The following is a 21339-nucleotide window of genomic DNA, read 5'->3' on the forward strand; positions in this document are numbered from 1 at the left end:
TTTTCCGGGGGTGTACTTAAATACCAAAATGGGACATGGATAAAGGGGGTTAATATGTTCTAGTCCTTCAGCCTGAGTCTTGGGGGATGCTCCTTGGATTGCAGATGACTATACAGTTAAAAGTCTCCAAAATTGTGGTTGAATGCGACTTTGAAATTTTAGTCCAGATGCTGACTCCTAGTGTGGATAATTTATATATTTTAAAGAGCATTACTAGTAGCTGTTTGCAAATGAAGATTGGTTTTGAAGGATGCACAATTTCACGTGTTTATGGAGAAATTAATATGATTTCAGACGTTCCATCCAAGTATAACCTGGACGGTGATATAGGCACCATCTATATGGAGCAACTTCCTTCTCAAGTTATCAATTCTCTTCTTCATGATTTGAGTGAGGTTCGGGAAAATCTGTGATAGTGTTATGAATTAATCCCTGTTTGTTTTGGGCTCCCATCTATCCAATAAAAAAGATACAAAAAAAAAAGTGGTCTATTTTTGGTTACATGGAGGCCTTAAATGGTCACACAAAAAAAAGAAAACAGTGGAATTTGTAGAACATGCAAAGAGAGGAACATGATTTAATTTTAAAAAATTACATTAACTTATACTCAGGGTATCTATTTATACAACTGCACAAGATATACATACAGCTAATGAAGCTTTTGGGCGGTATTTAATTACCAAATAAGACCTTTTAGTTGTGTTCATTCTTATAATTGTTAGCAGAAAGCTAACCAGATATATGATTCTTTACCTTAAGAATACAGTCATCGATCTAAAGTAGAAAAATATGGAGCTTGGGACATTCTTCTTGGAGTCTGGCAATTCTCATCTAGTCTTGAGTTTTTTGGCGAAGTTTGTGGCATGAGCTCTGACAATCGAAGTCTTTCACTGGTTATCTTATTCTGTAAGAAAAAGAAATGGAAACAATAGTCTTTCAGATCATAGCAATGTACATCTACTAAAAAAAAAGACACTATCAAAGATAAACTGACGTACATACCTTAAACTTTAAATCTTGCAATTCTCTATCCAATGAAGTAACTTTGGTCTTGAGTTGCTCGAGTGCCTCTTCCGCAATGGAAGGATTTATATGGGGTATTGGTTTTGTTATTCCAGCAGCCTGAAAGTTAGTTCAAAAGGAAATACAAATCAGTGCTGGTTTTAAACGGAGCCATCATAACTCCATTGGTTTTTAATTCCTTATTAGTGTGAATTAACATACCTTTAGAACACTAGTACACAGGCCTAATAACTTTTGTGCTAACTGCAACTTCTCCTCCTCAATTTCCTGTAGCAAATTCACATATATTGTCAGGAATCATAATAAAGTAACAAAACAGTATAAAGTAACAAAACCCTACTAACCTTCACTTTGTTACTCAGTCGTTGCTCCTCATCAAAATCAACATAAGGGTTTCTCCCAATGGAAGCACGATAGCGAGCAAGCTCTTCCTTGCAACGTGATAGAAGAACCTCTGTCCGTCGAAGCTTAGTGCTAAGTTCTTCATTGTGAGTTTTTAGCATGTGATTTTCTTCCTGTTCAATTATAGATATAAGCATATAGCATAATAAGATGGACTAGAAAAAGAATGATAATTACTGAAAATCTTAACAATGCGCTTTTAGAAAATCTTAAGATGGACTAAATTGGCATGTATATTTATAGGGACTGGTAGTATCTTGCCTTGATTTTTGCATGATGATGGATTCTTTGTTGGATGTTTTGCTGCCCAGACAGTTTATCTACTTCTCCTTCAAGTTCCCTCACCTTCCTTTTATGATTTATGTTCTCCATCTACAAAGATTAAATGAAGTAAGCTAAGAGATCAAAAGATTGAATATTCACATTATTTAAGTATATTATTTCCAAAATACAAGCTCTACCTTGAGCACCTCATTTTCAGTTTTGTGTAACTGATCTCGCTGTCGAAGTTTTTCCAAAGCAATTTGCACAGCTATGGTTTCAGCCTGCTTTCGTTCAATTTCCTCTAGCCATCTGGAATGTGAAGCTCAAAGAAACTTAAGACATATGGGAGATACATAGAAAATAACAATAATAGTAATGATAATAATAACTGATAAATAAATAAAGACTTTTAAGTCTGGTAGTTTTGAAGCGTGCTCACCCTCTTCTTTCCTCAATGAATTCATTAAGCTGTTTCTTCAGCTTAACTACCTCCTGCTCCTGAATAATAGATTAAAGTTTATACATTAACACCCAAAAAGAAAAAGAAGAGAAAATCGTCCTGCCAAATTTCATATTTTCAAAAGTGAATACCTTTTCCTTAGATTCAAAACTATGAAGCCGGGCCTTCTCTGTGATCTTCTGCACTTGTTGATTATCCAATAGTGACTAGCATTAACAAAAGAAGGGAAACGGTGAGATAAGCATATTTCATAAAATGGAAACATAATTGTTCAAGCTCAGTTATGAAGTTAAATATGGCAAGGAAAGATTCTTTTCTTTCTGTTTCCATTGTATCATTTTGGGTAAGGGCAGTTCATTTTCGCATGCTGATTTCCTTACAAAGCAACAATAGTATATCTCTTATATTTGTTATACTGGTTGTAATGCATATTAATAGCATTGTTGGTTAGCACAACAGTTTGGAACTATATGATGTACCGCGTAAGTGGTCATATCCAACTTGACTCCCAGTAAATCCCGAATTACATCATGGGTCATGCTTTCGGCAGAAGCTAATCTGGCATTCAAATTAAATATCTGCATCGCAAAAGAATAAAATTATGATAAAATAATGTGAACAACTTAAATCAAATACTAATGCTTATAGTGAAGCTGATGTCCACTGCATAGAACAATATAGACCTACCTCTTTCTGTCGACATAATGCTAAGGATTCAAGCTCTTCAATGCGGGTCCTTGCAGCCGTAAGTTCCTCATCCTTCTCAGATTTTATTTGTTGTGCCAAGCCCAATCCAATACATTTAAATGGGGAACCAGAGCCTCTAGACTTTGTGGCATATTTCTCTGTTTTGTTTGGTGCAGAACTTGTGGCATGAGTCGTATGGCCTTCGGGTCTGACTTGTTCAGCCATGTTTTCCAATGCCTTGAACTGTTTCCAAATTTTAGAGTTACATAATTGGACATAAGCCAGGCTGCCAGGCAATATTATTGCAACAAAAAAACAAATGCAATCTTTTACTATACCTTTTGCTTGTATTCACAAGCCTGTGCTTCTGCATGCAAATTTAACTCAGAGATATGCGCTTTATATTGGGCAATCTGTCGAGTAAAAACAGCAATGAAATTTCAACACAATGATAACATGATACAATTGGGTACTTGTTCATATCATGAAAGTTTGGTTCAACATTGGCAGCTCAGATCATAGTTAAGAGTTAAATACTTAAATGTAGTATAAGCAAAAGAACTTCACCTCTGCATCCTTCTCAGCTATATCCCTCTCGAGGATTTGTGTGTTCCGTTGGATTTCTTGAATGCTTTTCTCCTTCTCATCTATATGTCTATTATGTAAAATTAAAACATTTTAGTTTCTATTTATTAAAACAGTGGTCTATAAGTAAACTTGATGGGAGGATCATCCACAAACCTGCTCATGTCAGCATTAGCATTTTCAACATTCAGCATCTGATGTTTTACGGCATGAAGTTCAGATTCAAGCTCTTCTCCATGCAACCGTTGCCGTTCAGCCTCCTCCTTGACAATATCAACCTAAATAAGCAAGAATACATAATACATGTGAGGATAAATAATTTAGAAAACTAGAACAAGATTCATAACACTTAAAAGCACTTGAAATTGACCTTATTTTGTAGCACATTGACAGTACGTTCGAGCTCTTCTATAGACTGCTCTAAGAGCTTTACCTCTGCCTCTTTTTCGTCAGCATAGGTCTTTCTTAACTCGGATATCTGAAAATCAGGGCAGCAAACTAGAATCAGAAGATGTGGTAAAAAGCTAAATAAAAATAAACATTTTGTGTTAAACAAGCATGCACCTGTTGAGTTTCATTTGCAATCACTTCAAATTCATCAGCCCGTGCCTGTTCCCTTTCCAGGTTCTCTTTCAAATTTAGCATCTCAACGTGGAGGAGATCCCTCTCACTAGCTAGTTCATTCAGATTGCTCATCAGGGATTCATTGGAGTCATTCATTTGGCCTAGAGCATTACTCATTTCCAGGACTTCCATTTTCAAGCTCTCAATAATCTTTTGCTTCTCTGTCAACTCCTTCTCAGCAGAATTATGTGCTGTCAAGACATCTTCAATACGAGCTCTCAGCTCCACATTTTCACTGGATAGGACATTTAGAGACTCATGATTTTGTAATATACCCAACTCAAGACGAGAGATTAAGTCAGTCTTCTCCTGCAATTGAGTTTCAAGCATTTGGATATTAGAATTGGCCTCATCAAGCTCACACGATTTTACACAAAGCTCATCCTCTAAAGCTTCCAAGGAAGCTACTACTTCCTTAATTTCATCTTGATGATCTTTATTTTTAGATGCAGATTCCTGCAATAAGCTCAGATCGAATAACAAACCTTTGAGAACATCATCCTTCCTCAGTAACTCGGCCTGAAGAGACAGATTTTCGGACACCAACTCCTCAGTATGGCACTCTAAGCAATCAAACTGCTCTATAACTCTGTCCACAGTTTCATATATTTCTTCAGACATTTTGTCCAAAATCATGGCACCATCTTCCTTTATAATATTGCGCAGTCTATCACCTATCGAATCAGCTGTTTCCATAGAATCAACACAATTCTTAACTGTCACACTCCACATGGTCAGGACTTCCTCCCTACTTTTCTTGAGAGACCGAAGTTGTTCTCTGAAGAGAACATTCTCTCGCTTCAGTGTATCAGTATCTGTCTCAAACTTCCTTATCTCAATCTTAAGTGAGTCATTTTCCATCTCCAAACAGTTCATTCTGCTCAGCTCAGCATCTTTCTTCTTTAATGCATCTTGAAGTCCACGTGATGAGATCTGTAACGTGTTAATATCATTCTGCAAGCTTTGGTTTTGTTGATCCAGGGCAGAAACCTGACTGGAAAATAGTTCTGAACTCCTCTCCTTGATGTTCAAATCTTCTTTTAGCTTTTGATATTCAGCTTCAAGTACGTGAACCTGGTTCAACAAACTCACCTCTGATTTTTTAACTTCACCAAGTTCGCCTTTCAAAGCATCATTCGAACGAGCAACATCATTCAACAACTGAATGTCCTGTTCAAGAGCCTTGTTTGCATTGTCTATACGTGCAATATATAAATTACTTTGGTCCAGCTGTAACAACAGGTCCTCCCTCTCCTTTTGTACTTTCTTTTGAAGATAAGCAACTTCTACTTCTTCATCCAGTAAGAACTGTTCTTTAAAAATTGCATCAACCTTCAGAAGAACCACTTCTTTCTTGAAATCTTCCAGCATCGCAAAACAAGCTATATTCTCTCTCCCCATGTCAGCTTTGTGAATAGCCATCTCTTCTAGTTCTGATGCCAAGATAAGTGACTCAAAGTCTTTCGCACACCAATCTATCATTAGACACTCAGCTTGAGACTCGAGTGCCTTCTCTTTATCTTTGAGCAATTTCTCTTGATCCAGCAGCAATGTGCCAAAGTTTGAGTTACTTAAGTCCAAGTCCTTCAGTAAAATATCAAGCTGGGATCCCATATAATTAGACCTTTGCAACATTAACTCCTCCTGAACCCGTAGTTCTGATATCTGTTTCTCAAAAGTGGTCACCTTCATATCAAGCTTCCCAGCTTCCTCTTCTTTTCTAGAGATGCGATCAAGACTGGTCTTAATGTCAGCCAGTAATTTCCCCTTCAGAATCTGGCACATCTCAAGCTCTCTTTTTGACCTATTATTGTGTTCCCTCAGATCAGCTACAACAGAACTAGATTCACACAGTCCGTGTTCAAGCAGACCATTCTCTACATTCAGCCCAGTCACTGTTTCTAGAAAAATTCCCATGTGACAGAGGTGTAGCACTGACACAGCACAATCCTTCACAATTATGTCAGACCAGATGTCCTCAAGCAATGAGTGAACAAACTTTGAGGAATCTGCAAGCAAAGACTTCACACTGCAGAAATCAGAGGATAAAAGCATGAAGTTTTCCTTGTAAGCACCCTGGAACCCTGCAAGCATGCCCTCCAGCTCTACAACTAAAGCCTTCATTTCCATTACATCTGATGCAAGCAACTCTTCAACATTTTCCAATTTCTGATTGCTCAGATCATTGATAGATTGCAAGCTTTGGACATCATTCAGTAATACATCCCTATCACTGTTTAATGAGGCTTCTAGATTCTTCAGCCTCTCTATTTCAAGCTTCATCTTTTCATTGGATATCATCAGTTCATTGACCATTACATCTGATTCCTTCATAGTATTTTGAGCCTCTTCAAACTTAGCAAGAATGCAAGCGACCTCAGCAGACTTCTGGGCTGAAACTAACTTTGCATCATCAACTTCTAGTTTAATCAACTGTGAGGAGAAAACAAGAAGTTGATAAAGTTGCGTCATACCAAAATATGCCCATGACTGAGTAACTGAGTATGCATAAGTTTACAATTATGACAGGAAAGAAGCATAAGAGAAAGACTAAGATCAACTGTACAATATTGTCACTATTTAAGAAGGATGAAGTTATTGTTCGTTTGATACACATAGGCTATAGGAAATTATTGTCATAGAGTATGGTATAACCCATGAGAAAGAAAAAAATAACTAATCTAAAACTAATACAACTTACTTCTTTTGCTTGGCACCAGTGAGAGCCAGATTCCTGCACAATCTGTTCAAATGCCTCTAGTCTATGATTGAGAGCTTCCAACTTCACTTTGAATTGCACTTCTACTTCATTCATGGTTGATTGCAGATTAAGAACCTGCGAACCAATAACTTTCATGCTATCCCGACTCTGTTTCTCATACATCCACAACACTTTGTTCTCTTCACGTAGGTTGTCCATCTCAGCCTGTACCTGTTTTAAGCTATCAAGGGCAGCTTCTATTTCCTTTTTCAGAAGTATAATGGTAACTTCTCTACCACACGCATCCTTGGAAGGCTTCATATATTCCTGAGTGCATGGATTGTAGCAAATACTCTTCTCCACATCAAGAGAACACTCAGAAATATTAGCACTCAGGTCTTCGACATACTGTTTACTTCCATTGTGGTCTTGCACAATTTCCGTAGCTATCTGCAACAGTATCGAGGTATAGCATTTAGAAAATAGAACAATCTAAAGATTTCCTCTACAACCTAGAAGTGAACCTCAAGACGAAACTATCAGAAAGCCAAAAAATATAACTTACCTGTCCTCCACCTTCTCCTTCAGAATTCTTAAAAACTACTTGTGAATCCTTTTCACAGCTTGTATGATGCTCCGCATGTGAGTTCATGCATGACCTGAGTGTGGATACACCAGTTTTTAGCTCAGCCAATTTCTCCTTTGTCTTCGAAATGTTTTGTTCTTCAATATCTTCAAGCTTTTGTTCCATGGTGCAAGCACGTTCCTGCTCCTCAAAAAGCTCCTTTCTTAGATTATCACAGGTTCTCTCGCACTCAGCAAGGTCCCCACTTAGAGACTGAATTTTTTTCTCAGCTTCTGCTATCACTGTGGCCTGATCACTGAGAAGGGAAACCTTCATTGAGATCAACTCTTCTGATTCATTAAGCTGAATATTATTACGCTCTAATGCATCAAGATTATTACGATTCATCTCTGCTAAGCTATTCACAACAACGAAGGCAACTGTTGCACAGACTGACGTTTTATTGATCTGGTCTTCAAGCAACTTCACTCTACTCTCCAGCTTTTCCACAGTAGATGTCTCTGTGTTCAACTGAGTTGTCAAAAGGAGCATTTCTTTCTCTTTTTCACTATACTCCTGCTGGTGTGCTTCGGTAATGGCCAGTGCTGCTCCTCTCAGAGACTTCAGCATGCACTCAACATCACTTCTCTTGTTATTTGCATCCTCTAAACACTTCCTCAGGTCTTCAATCAAAGATTCCTTTTCCGAGACGATCCCTACAACCCTGCCAACTTGTTCAGAAATCCAAATTCTTTTCTCTGGAAAGGAGTTGGATATTAGGTTAAGCTGATCAGAAGCATCAACTAGCACCTCACATCCACCAGAAAGAACTTCTTCAATCTCACTGGACAATAATGTCCATTCTTCTGATAATGTTCTTATTTCTCCATCTTTCTCTCCAAGCTCTTTACTTAACCTTTCATTATCTGCATTCAAGTTGTGCAGTTTCTCTTTCACCACTTTCAGTTCATTTTCCAGCATCAATACATTTTTGTTCACCTCCAGTTCTTTTAATTGGCTGTCTTGGACCTGCTGTTGAAGCATGCCAAGTTCTTCCTGCATACAGACAATTACCTCAGCAGTTTCAACCTCGGCCTGCCTGCGGACTTCCTCCATTTCTTCTGCATTAGACACTTGAAATGCACGATCACTTTGGTAACACATATTCATTCTTTTGGCCATTTCAAGGGAATGTTGCATCCGCTTCAATTTTCCCTGTAGTGGAGAGTCATGATTGTTTGAACTGCTCAAAGGTGATAAGTCTGAAAACTCCTTAGAAGTGCATTGCTCCTTTAGAACCCTTAGTTCAAGCTCCTGTTTACTCAAAAGCTGCACATAACGGCTGTTACTATTCCTCAAGTCTTCCATCCCATTGTTTGACATGATTTGCTGAGTCTCAAGATCTGCAATGATGCACTTAGCCTCTTGCAGTTTGCTGTTTGCATCATCATGTTGTTTGCTTTTGAGAGAGAGTTCTTCTTTTGCGAGCTGAAGATCTCTATTTAAGAAAAATACCGTTTCATCTTGAGAAGTCCTCTCTTCTTTTAAAATGATATTTACTATGTCCAATTCCAGCTGCAAACTCAGTATTTCTTCTGCATGTTCCCGTTCTATCTCCTCAATGCGAAGAGCATTATGCACCTTAAATCAAAGGGTAGATTTTAGTGAGTCAAAGTAATATTAACATAGAACACAGGAATCTAAAGCATGTGAAGAATACAAAACACACGCAAGCCATATAAACCAGGTAGTCACAATCTATTGGTCGCATATAGAACTATACAATTAGGCCCACAGGATTCATTTTATTAAGTCTATGTTCTCTCTTCATTTTATTAAGTATATTGGTCTCCCCTTCTTTTAATGTTCCATACTACAAACAGTCAAGGAAACCAACTAAGTCATATATCATTTTAAAAACGCATATACCTCCAAAGCCGCATCACCATCTTGATGAATGGGTGTAGATCTGAGAGAGTTCAACATTTTGCGTAGATCATCAATTTCTCTGCAACAATTTGGAAAGAAGAAAATTACATAAGAAATACAGCAATAACCAAGTGAACCAAAGACCGCCAGAATTGAAAAAACAGGAGGAAAGAATGTTCTAACCTACTGAGTTTTGCATTATCCTCCAAACAAGCATTTAAGCTGCGCCTGCATCCATCTAACTCTTCACAAGTATCTTTTAACTGAAACGAATGAAAATCATACATATGGATATGAGAAAACTAATTAAGGAGCTATTTGGATGTTTTGTAGAAAACTAAGATGCGACTAAATTCAACCTTCAGACTGAGAGGATCATTTTCTTTGTTGGTGCACATGGCTTCCTGTTTCAATGAAAGATATATAATTAGGCAACAAAAAGTTATTTCAAACCAAACATAAACAAATATTGGGCCTGCAATTGACTCCTGAAAAATTTGAGGTACATAAAATGCATGAGGAGCAAATAGAAAGCCACTCCCATCTTCCTTCCCCATTTACCACCATATATTCTGGAAATGGATGAAATGTGAAATATAAAGAGGTAAAAACTTCAACTGAAGTAACCAACCTGAGCTTCCATACTAAAATTTGGATTGCTATGCTGCTTCAAGGGATCATCAAGAAATTGAAGGAGCTGAAAAGAACATCATCATTTGTTCAATTATATTGAACCAAAATAAAATCTCAAGAAGAGAACCAAAGATACTTTGTTATATATCTATAAGTACCTGATCTCGCAGTTTCGATACTTCATCCAAGAGTAAATCTCTCTCTCCTTCCTCATAATATTCTTCTAACCTATGAATGCCACATGTTCACAATTAAGGGATGGGTATAATCAACAGAACAGGTCTTAACTTGATTGATGTCAACAGATACTACCTTCTAAGTTGGTGCAGAAGCCTTATATTCTCATATGCAAACCGGGTCACTTCAGGATTCTTATCAAGTTTAGCTTGAAGTAGCTGAATCTCTTCTGAGAGTGCTCTGTTCTCATCAAGTAAATAAGCCTCCGCAGGAATAGAACCATTCAGTAGTGACTCCATCTTTTTAATTTTGTCTTCCCGAAACCTAAGCATCATTTTAGTGGATCTAGTGTCTTCCTCTCTTTGACAAACCTAAGAAGCAATGAATGTAAAGAGTTAAGCCATGGTTTAGAGGAAACACTCAAAAAGAATTACAATTAAGAAAAAATAAAAATAAAAAAGGCTCCCAAAATACCAAGCGGTTCAAATGCTCTTTTTCCGCTTCAAGTTGCTTGATGGTGGTTTCTGCCATTTGCTCCCGGCGAAGGGCACCGGCAAGTGTTTTCTCCAAAGACTTTAACTGATTCACCATAATTTTCAGCCATAAGTTCAGATTGTATTACCAGGAAACACAGTAGACGCAGTTTTGCAGTCCTACAACTAAAAGAATGGAAATAAAGAGGAATATGTGAAGCTAATGGGTGATGAATTATTTTTTTATTTTTGTTTGAGAATGCCAATATCTGATGCTTTCCTACAGAGTGCACGTCTTTTAGGTCATTAAAATGAAACAGCAACATTTAGCTTAATGCTAAAGAAGAAACAAACATAGACAGCATATGCTAATATAATTTTCCTAATCAATAACAGGACATTCTTCTAACATATAAAATTGCTATTGTATACGAAAAATTTATTCTAGCAAAGCAAGCAGACCTGTTTGGTGGACATTCTCACAGTTCCTTTCACATCATTATCAAGAAAATCATCCTGACATTGTAGGTCCATGTCACATATGTTTCCAATATAATCAATTTTCTGGACTTGACTGTCCTCAAAATTGGTGGAACCAAATGACAACGACCGGGAGACATGATGACGTTTAAGAATGGAGAGCTCCTCCTGTTCCAGAAATTACCCATTGTATTAACTATAAATTATTTGATACATGAAAACACATGTAATATAGACAACCAGATCCACCTTTAGAAGTCGTATTTGGTGTTGTAGAGCAATGCAATCTCCTGTAGAATCTTCATTCACCACAGCCTGCATGTTGAAACAAGAAAATATATTGATTCAATAATCGACTGATGATCAACAGATTCAATGATATAGCTTATCAACACTGCTTTTTGTGTGAAGCTTACATTGTTTTGAATAAGTTTTGCTCGCTGGGCAAATTTAAGCGTGTTCAACGTTTCAGCTGCACAACTGTAGCCAAACAAAGAATAGGTCAAATTGTTAAAAAAGGTTCATTCAAGTTCTGCGGCCAAGTGTATAAATGAAAATGAAGTCCAAGCAGTTAACCAAATGACTATAGATGAAAAACAAACCCGATAGAAGGGCTGACATTTGAAATGATCATTGTTTTTGAGTTACCACCGAGTGAGTCCTGCAATTATTTGGTACCAAGATTAAAATCATGTCTACGAAAACTAAAACTGATTAAGGCAGAATACATGAAATTACACTTAACCTGTAAAAGGAAGGTTAGCCTAGAGTCTCTATAAGGTATATGTTTTATCTTCCCGTGTGCCACATCCACAAGAACCATGATGACATGACTACAAAAGGCACATTCCCATTATCACCGAATAGATCTTAAACAAGAAACACATGAATATTGTATAAGAAAAGCAAAGGAATGTAAATTATAAAAATAAAAATACCCAAGTGTAGATAATGATTTATTAATACTAGCTGCTTCCTTCAACCGCTCACCCTCAGCACCAGAAGTCTTCTGCCTACAAAGAGTAAAAGGGCGGAGGGTTAATGTCATACAGATCTTCTTCTTTTTTTACAAAGGGGTAATGTTATACAGATGAGTCCTGATTTTAAACAAGGTTGGGATTGATACCATACCTTTCTGAACCAGCCAAATCAACTAGGTTTAACCTAGCAAAGCGTAAGTTAGACGTTGAATCCGTTTCCCATCTGCTCTCAATTACACAAGTAAAGACACTGTGTGAACGACTACTTTCTCTGTTCATATTTGTTGCAGCAACTTTCCTATTTGAAGAACCCTACATACAACAAATTACAATTTAGTTCAGTTAGTGATGCACGCCGCAAATAATAGAGAGATTCATGTCACAATCTTAGCAAGATTATGATTAATGGTGTGGACCTGGATTAGTAGCCTCAAAATATCACTCACGGTACGAACTTCAAATTCAGAGAGATTTTCAACATAAACACCTTTCTGCACATCCTCCCGCAGCTTAAAACACAACAAACAATAACACAATGAGAAAAAACTACAAGACAATCAAAGGTCATGGCACTTGTAGAAGAATCAACTTACAAGCAAATTGGAAGAAGAGGGATCAAGGAGATCCGTAATTTGTTCATTGTAAATTTCTAGGAAAGAGCACTTGCAATTGTATTTTAGTTTCTCATCCCTCCGACTTTCCTCTTCCTGAATATACACAGAATAAGTAGAAGGATATAGTGAAAAACTTGTACATTCTCGCACAACCTTAAAATTAAACTAGCAAACATAAAATATTACCGCTTGAATCCTTGCAAATAAAAACTCAAAAATGCGCGGTGTCATTCCACGATGAGGACTGGGCTTATCTTCTAAATCATCAATCTCCCCAAGCATGGTATATGTCTTCCCACTTCCTGTCTGCATGATCAAAGCCCACTGTATGAACACTTTGGAAAAACAAAAGCAACTAGGATTACAATAAGCTCTAACGGTGAGAAAGTCATTGAGTTTCGAGGGTCATAGGCAATGCTATTGCATACGCATCCGTGTTAAGTCTTATTAGTTGGAACATGTCTGCTATATGATTCATACTAGTATGATCATTCCAAGTAATAATAGAAATAATATAGTAGACTCAAAAAAAGAAATTGATATACTAGAATAACATACTCTATAGAGTAACTAGATTAAACATATTGTACTAGGTCGGCTTCAAAGATATATCTATGCTTCCATTTAGTGGCACAAAATATGAAATTCAAGCAGCGAGAAAAGCAAACTTAAGCCGTCTTAGTTTCCTTAATATTGGTACAAAAGTTTGCATTGTCTGCTAGGTGGTAACTTGGTGAGGCATATTCTCAAGTACTTACATATGTAAAACCAATTCGGGTCACATGCAGTCTTAAAATAATTGTCTCAACATCAAACTTTAAGTCCAGAAAAGTAGAGAAAGTTCATGGATCTCAAAGTATAAATTCATAACAGTACTTGGTGCTAAACACCGCCTAACTATATTCTTTACCTGACCATAGGCAAACATACAGCTGTTATACCCCGACAAGCAATTCTCTACCATTGGTAGACCAGCCGTCCTGAAAATCATTTCCTGCAAAACTCTCAAAATTCAAACCAAAGCTAACAGTTTAAAGGAATAAAAATGGATATCATATTGTAACCTTGACTCAACCCACACCTGGTCAACTGTTTCACATGCTACATGATCAAATGTGAATCGAGTTTCTGGTTGGCCAATCCAAGAAATGGTCTGAGCATTTTCTTGCTTCAAACACCTGTTGTAACCATGTGTACTTCGCTCCATGCTATTCAGAGGACGCACACGTATAAGAACCTAAAACAAATTTACACATTAGCTTGACTTGCAATATACTACTCAAAAATGCACAAATTTTATTGTCTTTGATCATCAAATAACACAACATAAAGTCCTACAATTCATTAGACTCGACATAAATGGAAATTTTGGATTACAAAGATGATTTTTTTACCTGTACATTGTGTTCCATCCAAAAAGACGTGTCTTCCTTGAGATCAAAGTGAGGTACTTCAACCGAATTCACCACCGTAGTAGAAGGACCACTCGAAATGGGAATCCCTTTGTACAATGCAGCAAAGTTCCCACCTCGACCACCAACACTTCCATCCACCTTATTCCGAAACCCAGAATTCGGAGGCTTCGAAACACTCTTAGTTGGCGTAGTATGCGTCGAATTACTCTCCGAATAACTCGAACCACCTTTCCCAACCGTCCTGGTTATCCGAGGTGTCAAATTTGCCAAACCCCCATTTCCATTACCGCCTCCTCTGCTCACTTGGGCAGTACAAGTACCCCCATCCTCATGAAAATCACCCGAATCATTCCTCTGAGCCCACCCGAACCGTTTCCGAGCCGAAAACGCAGCACCGTGCTTTTCCGGTGTCCGGAGAGGCAACCCCGGATCGGAAGCTTTGGCCTTGGAAGCTTTAGTCGGCGTCTTCTCAACCCTACTCCGAATCGCGGAGTCTTGTTCCGGCTTAGGGTTCTGAGCTGGGTCCTGAATCGGGTTAAACGGAGCTCTCGACGACTCCGAGCTTGTTCGGCCCGTCGCCGCTAAGTCCTTAGTGTTCACCGGCACGTTCTCCGCCTCTTCTTTTCTTCCCGAATTCGATCGCAACAATTTGAAATCCCTCATCATCCTGATGCACACAAATCCAACACAGAGACTAAGAAATTAGGGTTTCTGAAGAAGCAGATTGATGTAAAGTTTGGATTCGTGGATGGAATTACAAACCTGAAAGACGAATTGAGAAACAGAATCTGAAGCGGGCGAAGTCCTATACTTGAATTTGGTGACGAATCTCGAGTCTTCTTCTCCGTCCAGCTTGGTTTTGAGCTCTGAGCATTTTCTGAGAGTTTGACTGTGAGTGTGGTTTGGTTTTGGGGTTTTGAAACTGGGAGTGTGGGAAAAGCTAAAGAGGGGACGGCTGAGATTTGATCTGGATTTGAAATTAAGGGAGAGTCGCGGTATTGGGATTTGAATTGTGGGGGCATTTTGGTCAGAGACGGAAGAAGGCAGTTATGACAACAAATTCAAATTGCCAACGGCTACACGTTTAGGCCCCGTTGGCCATAAGATTTGGAAATTTCGGGTGATGATCTGGAAAAAGAGGGGGATATGGAAGGGCCCAAGCCCACACCAACGTTAGGCCCCGTTGGCCAGAAAATAAACAATCTTTGAGTATTTAGAAATTGGTGAACTTTTCAAAAAAAAAAAAAAAAAAGAAATTGGTGAAACTACTAGGAGAAATTCGAGAAAGAATATTAAATTTGGGCGGTGGTAAACCTTGTACGCTTGTAGTAAGGAATGCGCTTATGTTTTCTAATTTTTTACTGTTTGGGTCGTAGATAAGTCATTTTGGCTATCTTGTGTATTAATATCGGATGTATAATGATTGTATATGAGTAATTTTAAATACACACCTCTTCTTTATGAATACACATCCCTTAATTTTTTTTATCTTTTTTTGTTTCACATTTTTCCTTTTATACCCTTTCACTGTCCCTCCTTGCTGTCAATTTTTTTCTTGCAAAAATAGTTGCTTCTCATATTGGTTTCTACTGTCACAAAATTCAACCATAACAAAAATCCTAAGTTCGTAAGGTGGAGCATGATTTCAGTGATGTAATCTAAATATAGCTAAGGTATAAAGACCACGGGATGATTTCTTTAATTTTTACTTTTGGACCTTATTGTGACTATTTGTGAGGGAAGATCTTATATCTACTATTGCTGATTTGTCTGCTCCCAACTTGATAGCCTCTTTGTTTGCTTTGATGAACCTTGAAACAGCACCCTTTACATACTCATGAGCTTCCTTCACACTCATCTTCTTGCTCATTCCATAAGGGAAGCTGCTCAAGAAGTGATCTCCATTAAGCACTGCAGCTAACTGGTCTACCATCCCCTGAAACTCAGATAGACCACTGTTCTTCTTTGCCCCTGTGGTGCTCAGGCATCACATCCAGCAATATCACTGGGAAATCTATCCTCGAAGAAGTTAATTGTCCAAAAACTTGTTCAAATGTCTCAACCCATGCAGGCATGCATCCCTATGAGTCAAGAAATTCGAGAAGAGATTAAACATCTTCTTTATTGTGGCAAGGATTGAAGAATGCTCAAACTCAGAATTTGGAGTAGTTCCTTGTGGACCACTTATTACGGTCCCTTTCTTGATCTATGGAGAGGCCATAATCGTCGATTCGTTGGCACGCGAAACCCAAGTCGATCAAACTTGAATAAGGAGCAGGGCCGCCAATTAAGTAGTTTTTTTTTTCCGATTAGAATGGGGAAGAGGGAAACATTTATAAAAAAGAGAAGTGTGTATCTAGTATAAATGGATGTGTATATAAAATTTCTCATTATATATTAGTGGAAATTCTACATACAAAAAAAAAACTATATAGAGTTTTCCATAATAATAGACAAAATAAAAAAATTATGAACAACATTAGAAGGTAAAACATATGAGACTATTATTCCTTGAAATTGAAAATGGGGAATGAAATTCACACTCTATATTTCCTTTTTTAGTATTTTAACATCACATTTATTACAATCCACACCACAAAAAGACAAAACTTAATATACTAAAAAAATGAAACATGGAGTGTGAATTGTAAAATGGGGAGTGTGAATTTCACTCTCCTTGTAGATTAAGGACTCATTTCTATAACCTCAATGTTGTCTTTTCCTCTATGATTCCTTGCGAGAGTATTCTCGTTCGCGGCTAGCTAAACCTAGTGGCGGTGCTATACCTATGACCTAAAAGGCTAGGTCTTTCCTCTTATCTGTTCATTCTTCGAGTGACTGTGGTGGTTCTGTTCTTCATCATGGCTCCTTCTCTGTCCTCATTTTGTCTCTTTTCAGCAGGGTTGCAAGTCATGGTGCTCGTGGACTCAAGTTTTGCAGTCGGTGGTGGTCATTCTTGTAATACCCCGAAAATTAGTTATTAATTTTTGAGTGTTTTCTAGAATTTATTTTGTTGGTTGTTTGCGATTAGTTGGTTCGAGGGTGAAGTAGAAGAATTTCGAACGAATATTTACTCGAAACGCTTTATTTTCGAGGGGTCAAGAGTTGACTTTTTATTTGTTAGGTTTCTTCGAAAACTTCCTTCAGGAAAGTCATAGAGCACATCGATACTAGTTCGTGGACATACGGCACACGAAAATCGGAGATTGTATGAAGAAGTTATGTACGGCGGAAATTATTTCTATTTTTGGAAATTTTAGTATGAATAGGATTTTTCAGAAAATATTTCATAATTTCCTTTTTGGAAAACTTTTTAGATTTTTTCGGAAGATTTCTCTCTCTCCCAAACCCTCGACCCGAAAGGAAACAGCCGACCCGACCCAGATCCATTTCAAGTTTCCAGCCTCTTCCAGCAACGAGACCACCACTAACCAACTCAAATTTTCCTCCCCGTAGTAGTAGCTTTCACCGAATCAAATCACAAATGGCAGACCGAATGGCAAAAAGCAAGGTGACACCAACCTGGATCGAAATTTCTCCTCCGGCCACGGTGGTGGCTAAAACCGGTAATGTTGAAGCTCTCTCCCTCCTGGTTCGATCCATGTAAGCCTTGAAGATCGATTCGAAGTGTGGAGCGAGAAATCACAGTTTGAAGGTCAACGATTATGATTTTTCGGGCACGATCTAGCTTGATCTAGGCTAAATCGGCCTTGGTGCTAGTTATGAATGTTGTTCGTTGTGTTGAGATCTTGAAGTTGATCGGAGCTGATTGTCCTGGCAGCGACTTTGACCCAGCAGTGCATGGGCTTCATGTGCAGCCGCCTGCGGCGATGCGTCAGGCCATTCTAGGGGCAGTTCTTTGCTTCGCTAGCCTCCATTCATCGATACGAACATGTAAGTATGTTTACTTTTGTGGTTGCTAGACTTTTTGGTTAAGTTGAATTATTTGCAGTTTCGGTTTGTTAGGTTTTCGAATCGTGAGGATCCGACCAATGGATCATCCTCATGGTTGGACGGTTGGATCCTAGAAGTGTTTTGGAGGCCTTAGGTAGTCTCCGATGGGGTTTCGTCTCGATTGACGTTTCTTTCGGTTTGTAATTCTCGTGTTTCGAACTTTAAAACGATTGTGTGCTTTGTGTTGTATTGAGTGTGACCTTGATGTGATTAGGTGATTGACGGGATTGTGTGAGCAGAGTTTAAATGATTGTTGTCTCGGTTTGTGTGAGAAGACGCAGCAGGATATGGAGATGATTAAATCTCACATTGTTTTGGGTGATAAATTAGTTGTGTGATAGTTTTAGTAGAATTAATTGTTAGCTATAGAATCATATATGTCGCAAAATGAACAGTTGTTCTAAAATATATGAACTTGATCATCAACGGTTCATGGGTAAGTAAAATCAAAGATTTGTTATAAATGATTTTTGGTTTGAGTCAATTGTGAAATATAGTTGGAAATGTGTAGTGAAGTGAAAAGAATTATGTTTTGCATTATTTGATTACTATTGTTGTGCAATGTGATTTGGAGGAAAATAAATGAAGTTGGGAAGAAAAGACGGTTTTGCCAATTTTGATTTTTAATATATATGTAAAATTTTGGTGATGGTTTTGAGTTGTGAAAATAATATTTGAAAATGTTTTTGATATTGTTTTAAGAATGGTGAAAGTTGTATTTGAGAGTGTGATTAAATAAATAGAGTGTGGTGTAGTAGGACCTGTGTGGCAAAATCAGTGTGGCGGAATCAATGTGGCGGAACCTGTGTGGTGATCTGTGTAACGATTGTTATAAAAATGATATGGATTATTTTTGAGTGGTTGATGTGTGAGCTTGTTGATGTGATGTTTGGTGTTATCAGTAGATGAATGTGAGTTGTTTTCTTCTAGTTTATTTTTATTAATGAATTACTTGTTTTCTTTTGTAATCTCTTTAACTAAATTATATGCAGGGCTTACTGTTTTCTGAATTGATTGGTTTTAATGTAATCTCCTGAACTAAATAATATGCAGGGATTACTATGACTTCTATTGATTTGATTTTAATGTGATCTCCTGAACTAATTTACATGCAGAGATTACTATGATTTGCTTGATGTGCTTTTGATGTGATCTTCTGAACTAATTCATATGCTTACTTTTTACTTGATTTAAATTATGAGTGCTTTACGTTTTTTGAGAAGTGGTTATGAGATTTCAATGATTTTGAAAGGTCACTGAGGTGACAATTATTCGGTTGAGATAAATGAAGGACGATGTTGGATTATTGAGGTTTTAAATGTTTTAAAACGCTACTTGAGTTTGATTGTTTAGTGGAAGTTTTGAGAAATTAGATGTATGATTTGAGAGTCAGAGCATGTGGGTTTTAGTTTTGAGTTAACATAAGTGTGCATGATATTGTAAGATATGAACTTGATGTTTTGTTGTGATATTTGCAGATTGATTTTGTAAGGATTAATTTCAGTTTACCTACTTGAACTTTAGGTCAATATTCATGTTAGTCCCTATTCTTCTAATTTCATCAAGATTACCCCTGCACTCTCAATTTTAATCAGCCGTGTCCAATTCTCGAACCTCCATCCAAATATTCCGTCAATTAATGACGTGGCAGCATATAGAATTACTAAATTCCTATAATACCCCTTGTCAAACTAAATGAAAAAAAAATTAATCTGTTTCTTCAATTTTCTCAGCTCACCCATCTCTCCACTCTTGACATCTCTGAAAACTCCTTCAGCCCAATCCCATCCTCCATTTCCTCCCTTTCTTACCTCCAAATCTTGACTTTGCAATCCAACTTGTTCTCCTGCTCACTCACTCCATCCATCACTAAGCTCAAGTCTTTGGATCCCTACACATTTCTCAAACTTCCTTAATAGGATATTTCTCCCAAACTCTCTGAGTTCTTAATTTAATTATACAACTTGAGAAGGCTCGATTTCTCCCAAAATCTGAAGTCAACTCACAATCTGGGCCCTTATCGAAATCGTCTTTCGACGGGTTGACTCAGTTGGAGGTGGTGGAACCACCATTAGCATCTGCACACATCCAGAAAACCAACAACACCCAGAAACCCAATTCCTCATAAATTCAGAAACCATGGCTGAGAGTGGTTCATCTCGATTCCAAAAACCCTTGCAACCCACAAATCCCAATAGCATTGAAGCATCAACAACAGCCACCCTAGACATTATAATCAGCCAAACCCCATCAAAGTCTGCCTCAAACCCACCAATTCCATCCCCTCAACCTCCCTGCCAGTTGGTTCAAATCTCATCCCCACCCCTCCCTCCACTACCCAACATCTCTCTCCCTCAATTTGTGGCCGAGTCGCTCTCTATTGACGGCTCTGATTTCGTGATTCCGTACGGCCTCAATCTCTGACAGAGACCCAAATTTGAGGAGGCGATGCTATAGAAATTGAAATAGGATTTGAAGGTGTTACCAGAGATTAGGGGGATGGAGGAGTTTGATGAGAATCCGGTGGAGGGATTCGGTGCGGCTCTGCTCGCAAGGGACGAGGAATCGGCAAGAACACAAATGAAGATGTTGGTGTTATGGAGAGGGAATCAATCAGCGGTGCGATTATATAAGCCTTAGTGGGATGTAATCTACCACTTCTAGGATTGACTCTGGGAGACCCTTCGAAAACCCAGTGCTTTTCCAAGCTGAGAGAGTGGAGTCGTAGAAGAACTGAGAAATGGTGGATTTGGTGAGTGAAGAACTGAGAAAATTTAAGAAAAAGATTAGTTTTTTTTTTTTTTTTCATTTAGGTTTGAAGAGGGGTACTATAGGAATTTAATAAGTTTGTCTCCTGCCACGTCATCATTTGACTGAAGATTTGGATGGAGTTTTGAGAATTGGACACGGCTGATTAAAATTGAGAATGCAGGGGTAATCTTGATGAAATTAAAAGAATAGGGACTAACATGAATATTGACCTAAAGTTCAAGTAGGTAAACTGAAATTAATCCATTTTGTAAAGATGTGATGGTTTAAGCATGTGTTTCTATTTTGTTGTTTTGAGTTTACTCACACGAGCTTGCAAAAGCTTACCGAGTTTGTTGTTTTAACCCGGTGCAATATTCCATGGTGTAGGGGTTTATCCTGTAGGTTATGGTGAACGTGATGGGAGCTGAGAGGTATCCTTCTGTTGCAGTTACTCCTTGTCTTCGTGGCTGCTCGATGGGTCAGGTGTCTTCAATCGCCGATTTGCGTTGGCATGGTGGTACGAGGGGACCTGAGGTGGTCAGAAACATGGTTCTAAAAAACGGCCTAGGCGGCGCCTAGGCGCTAGGCGCAGGATCAGCGTTTCGACTTTGGCCTAGGCGAT

The 21339-nt window shown here is 38.1% G+C and overlaps 1 protein-coding gene across 1 annotated transcript; it reads right to left on the reverse strand.

The window, feature by feature from the left end:
* Positions 1–564: 564 nt before the first annotated feature.
* Positions 565–14955, reverse strand: LOC133736918 (kinesin-like protein KIN-12D). Its single transcript, XM_062164534.1, has 38 exons — positions 14775–14955; positions 13992–14679; positions 13679–13834; positions 13508–13591; positions 12784–12903; positions 12577–12690; positions 12400–12492; positions 12135–12295; positions 11942–12016; positions 11749–11836; positions 11606–11664; positions 11420–11483; positions 11253–11318; positions 10986–11171; positions 10525–10629; positions 10186–10421; positions 10032–10101; positions 9872–9937; positions 9600–9644; positions 9424–9503; positions 9241–9319; positions 7312–8952; positions 6747–7196; positions 3986–6478; positions 3792–3899; positions 3578–3699; positions 3404–3491; positions 3175–3249; positions 2837–3079; positions 2629–2727; positions 2281–2355; positions 2129–2187; positions 1887–1998; positions 1687–1797; positions 1368–1538; positions 1225–1290; positions 1003–1122; positions 565–904 (listed from the first exon to the last, which is right to left on the reverse strand). Exons 2-38 carry the CDS (start codon positions 14676–14678, stop codon positions 767–769), a joined length of 8805 nt encoding a protein of 2934 aa, XP_062020518.1. The 5' UTR covers position 14679; positions 14775–14955; the 3' UTR covers positions 565–766.
* Between the last annotated feature and the right edge of the window lie 6384 nt (positions 14956–21339).

This window comes from Rosa rugosa, chromosome 3 (genome assembly GCF_958449725.1).
Source record: "Rosa rugosa chromosome 3, drRosRugo1.1, whole genome shotgun sequence".
In the NCBI taxonomy this organism is placed as follows: Eukaryota; Viridiplantae; Streptophyta; class Magnoliopsida; order Rosales; family Rosaceae; genus Rosa; species Rosa rugosa.

Coding starts and splice junctions, on each gene's coding strand:
- LOC133736918 (XM_062164534.1), bottom strand. CDS start 14,678: ATGATGAGGGATTTCAAATTGTTGCGATCGAATTCGGGAAGAAAAGAA. Junction 13,835..13,991: donor GGATGGAACACAATGTACAG/GTAAAAAAATCA, acceptor AATTTGTTTTAG/GTTCTTATACGTGTGCGTCC. Junction 12,296..12,399: donor TTTTGAGGCTACTAATCCAG/GTCCACACCATT, acceptor TGTTGTATGTAG/GGTTCTTCAAATAGGAAAGT.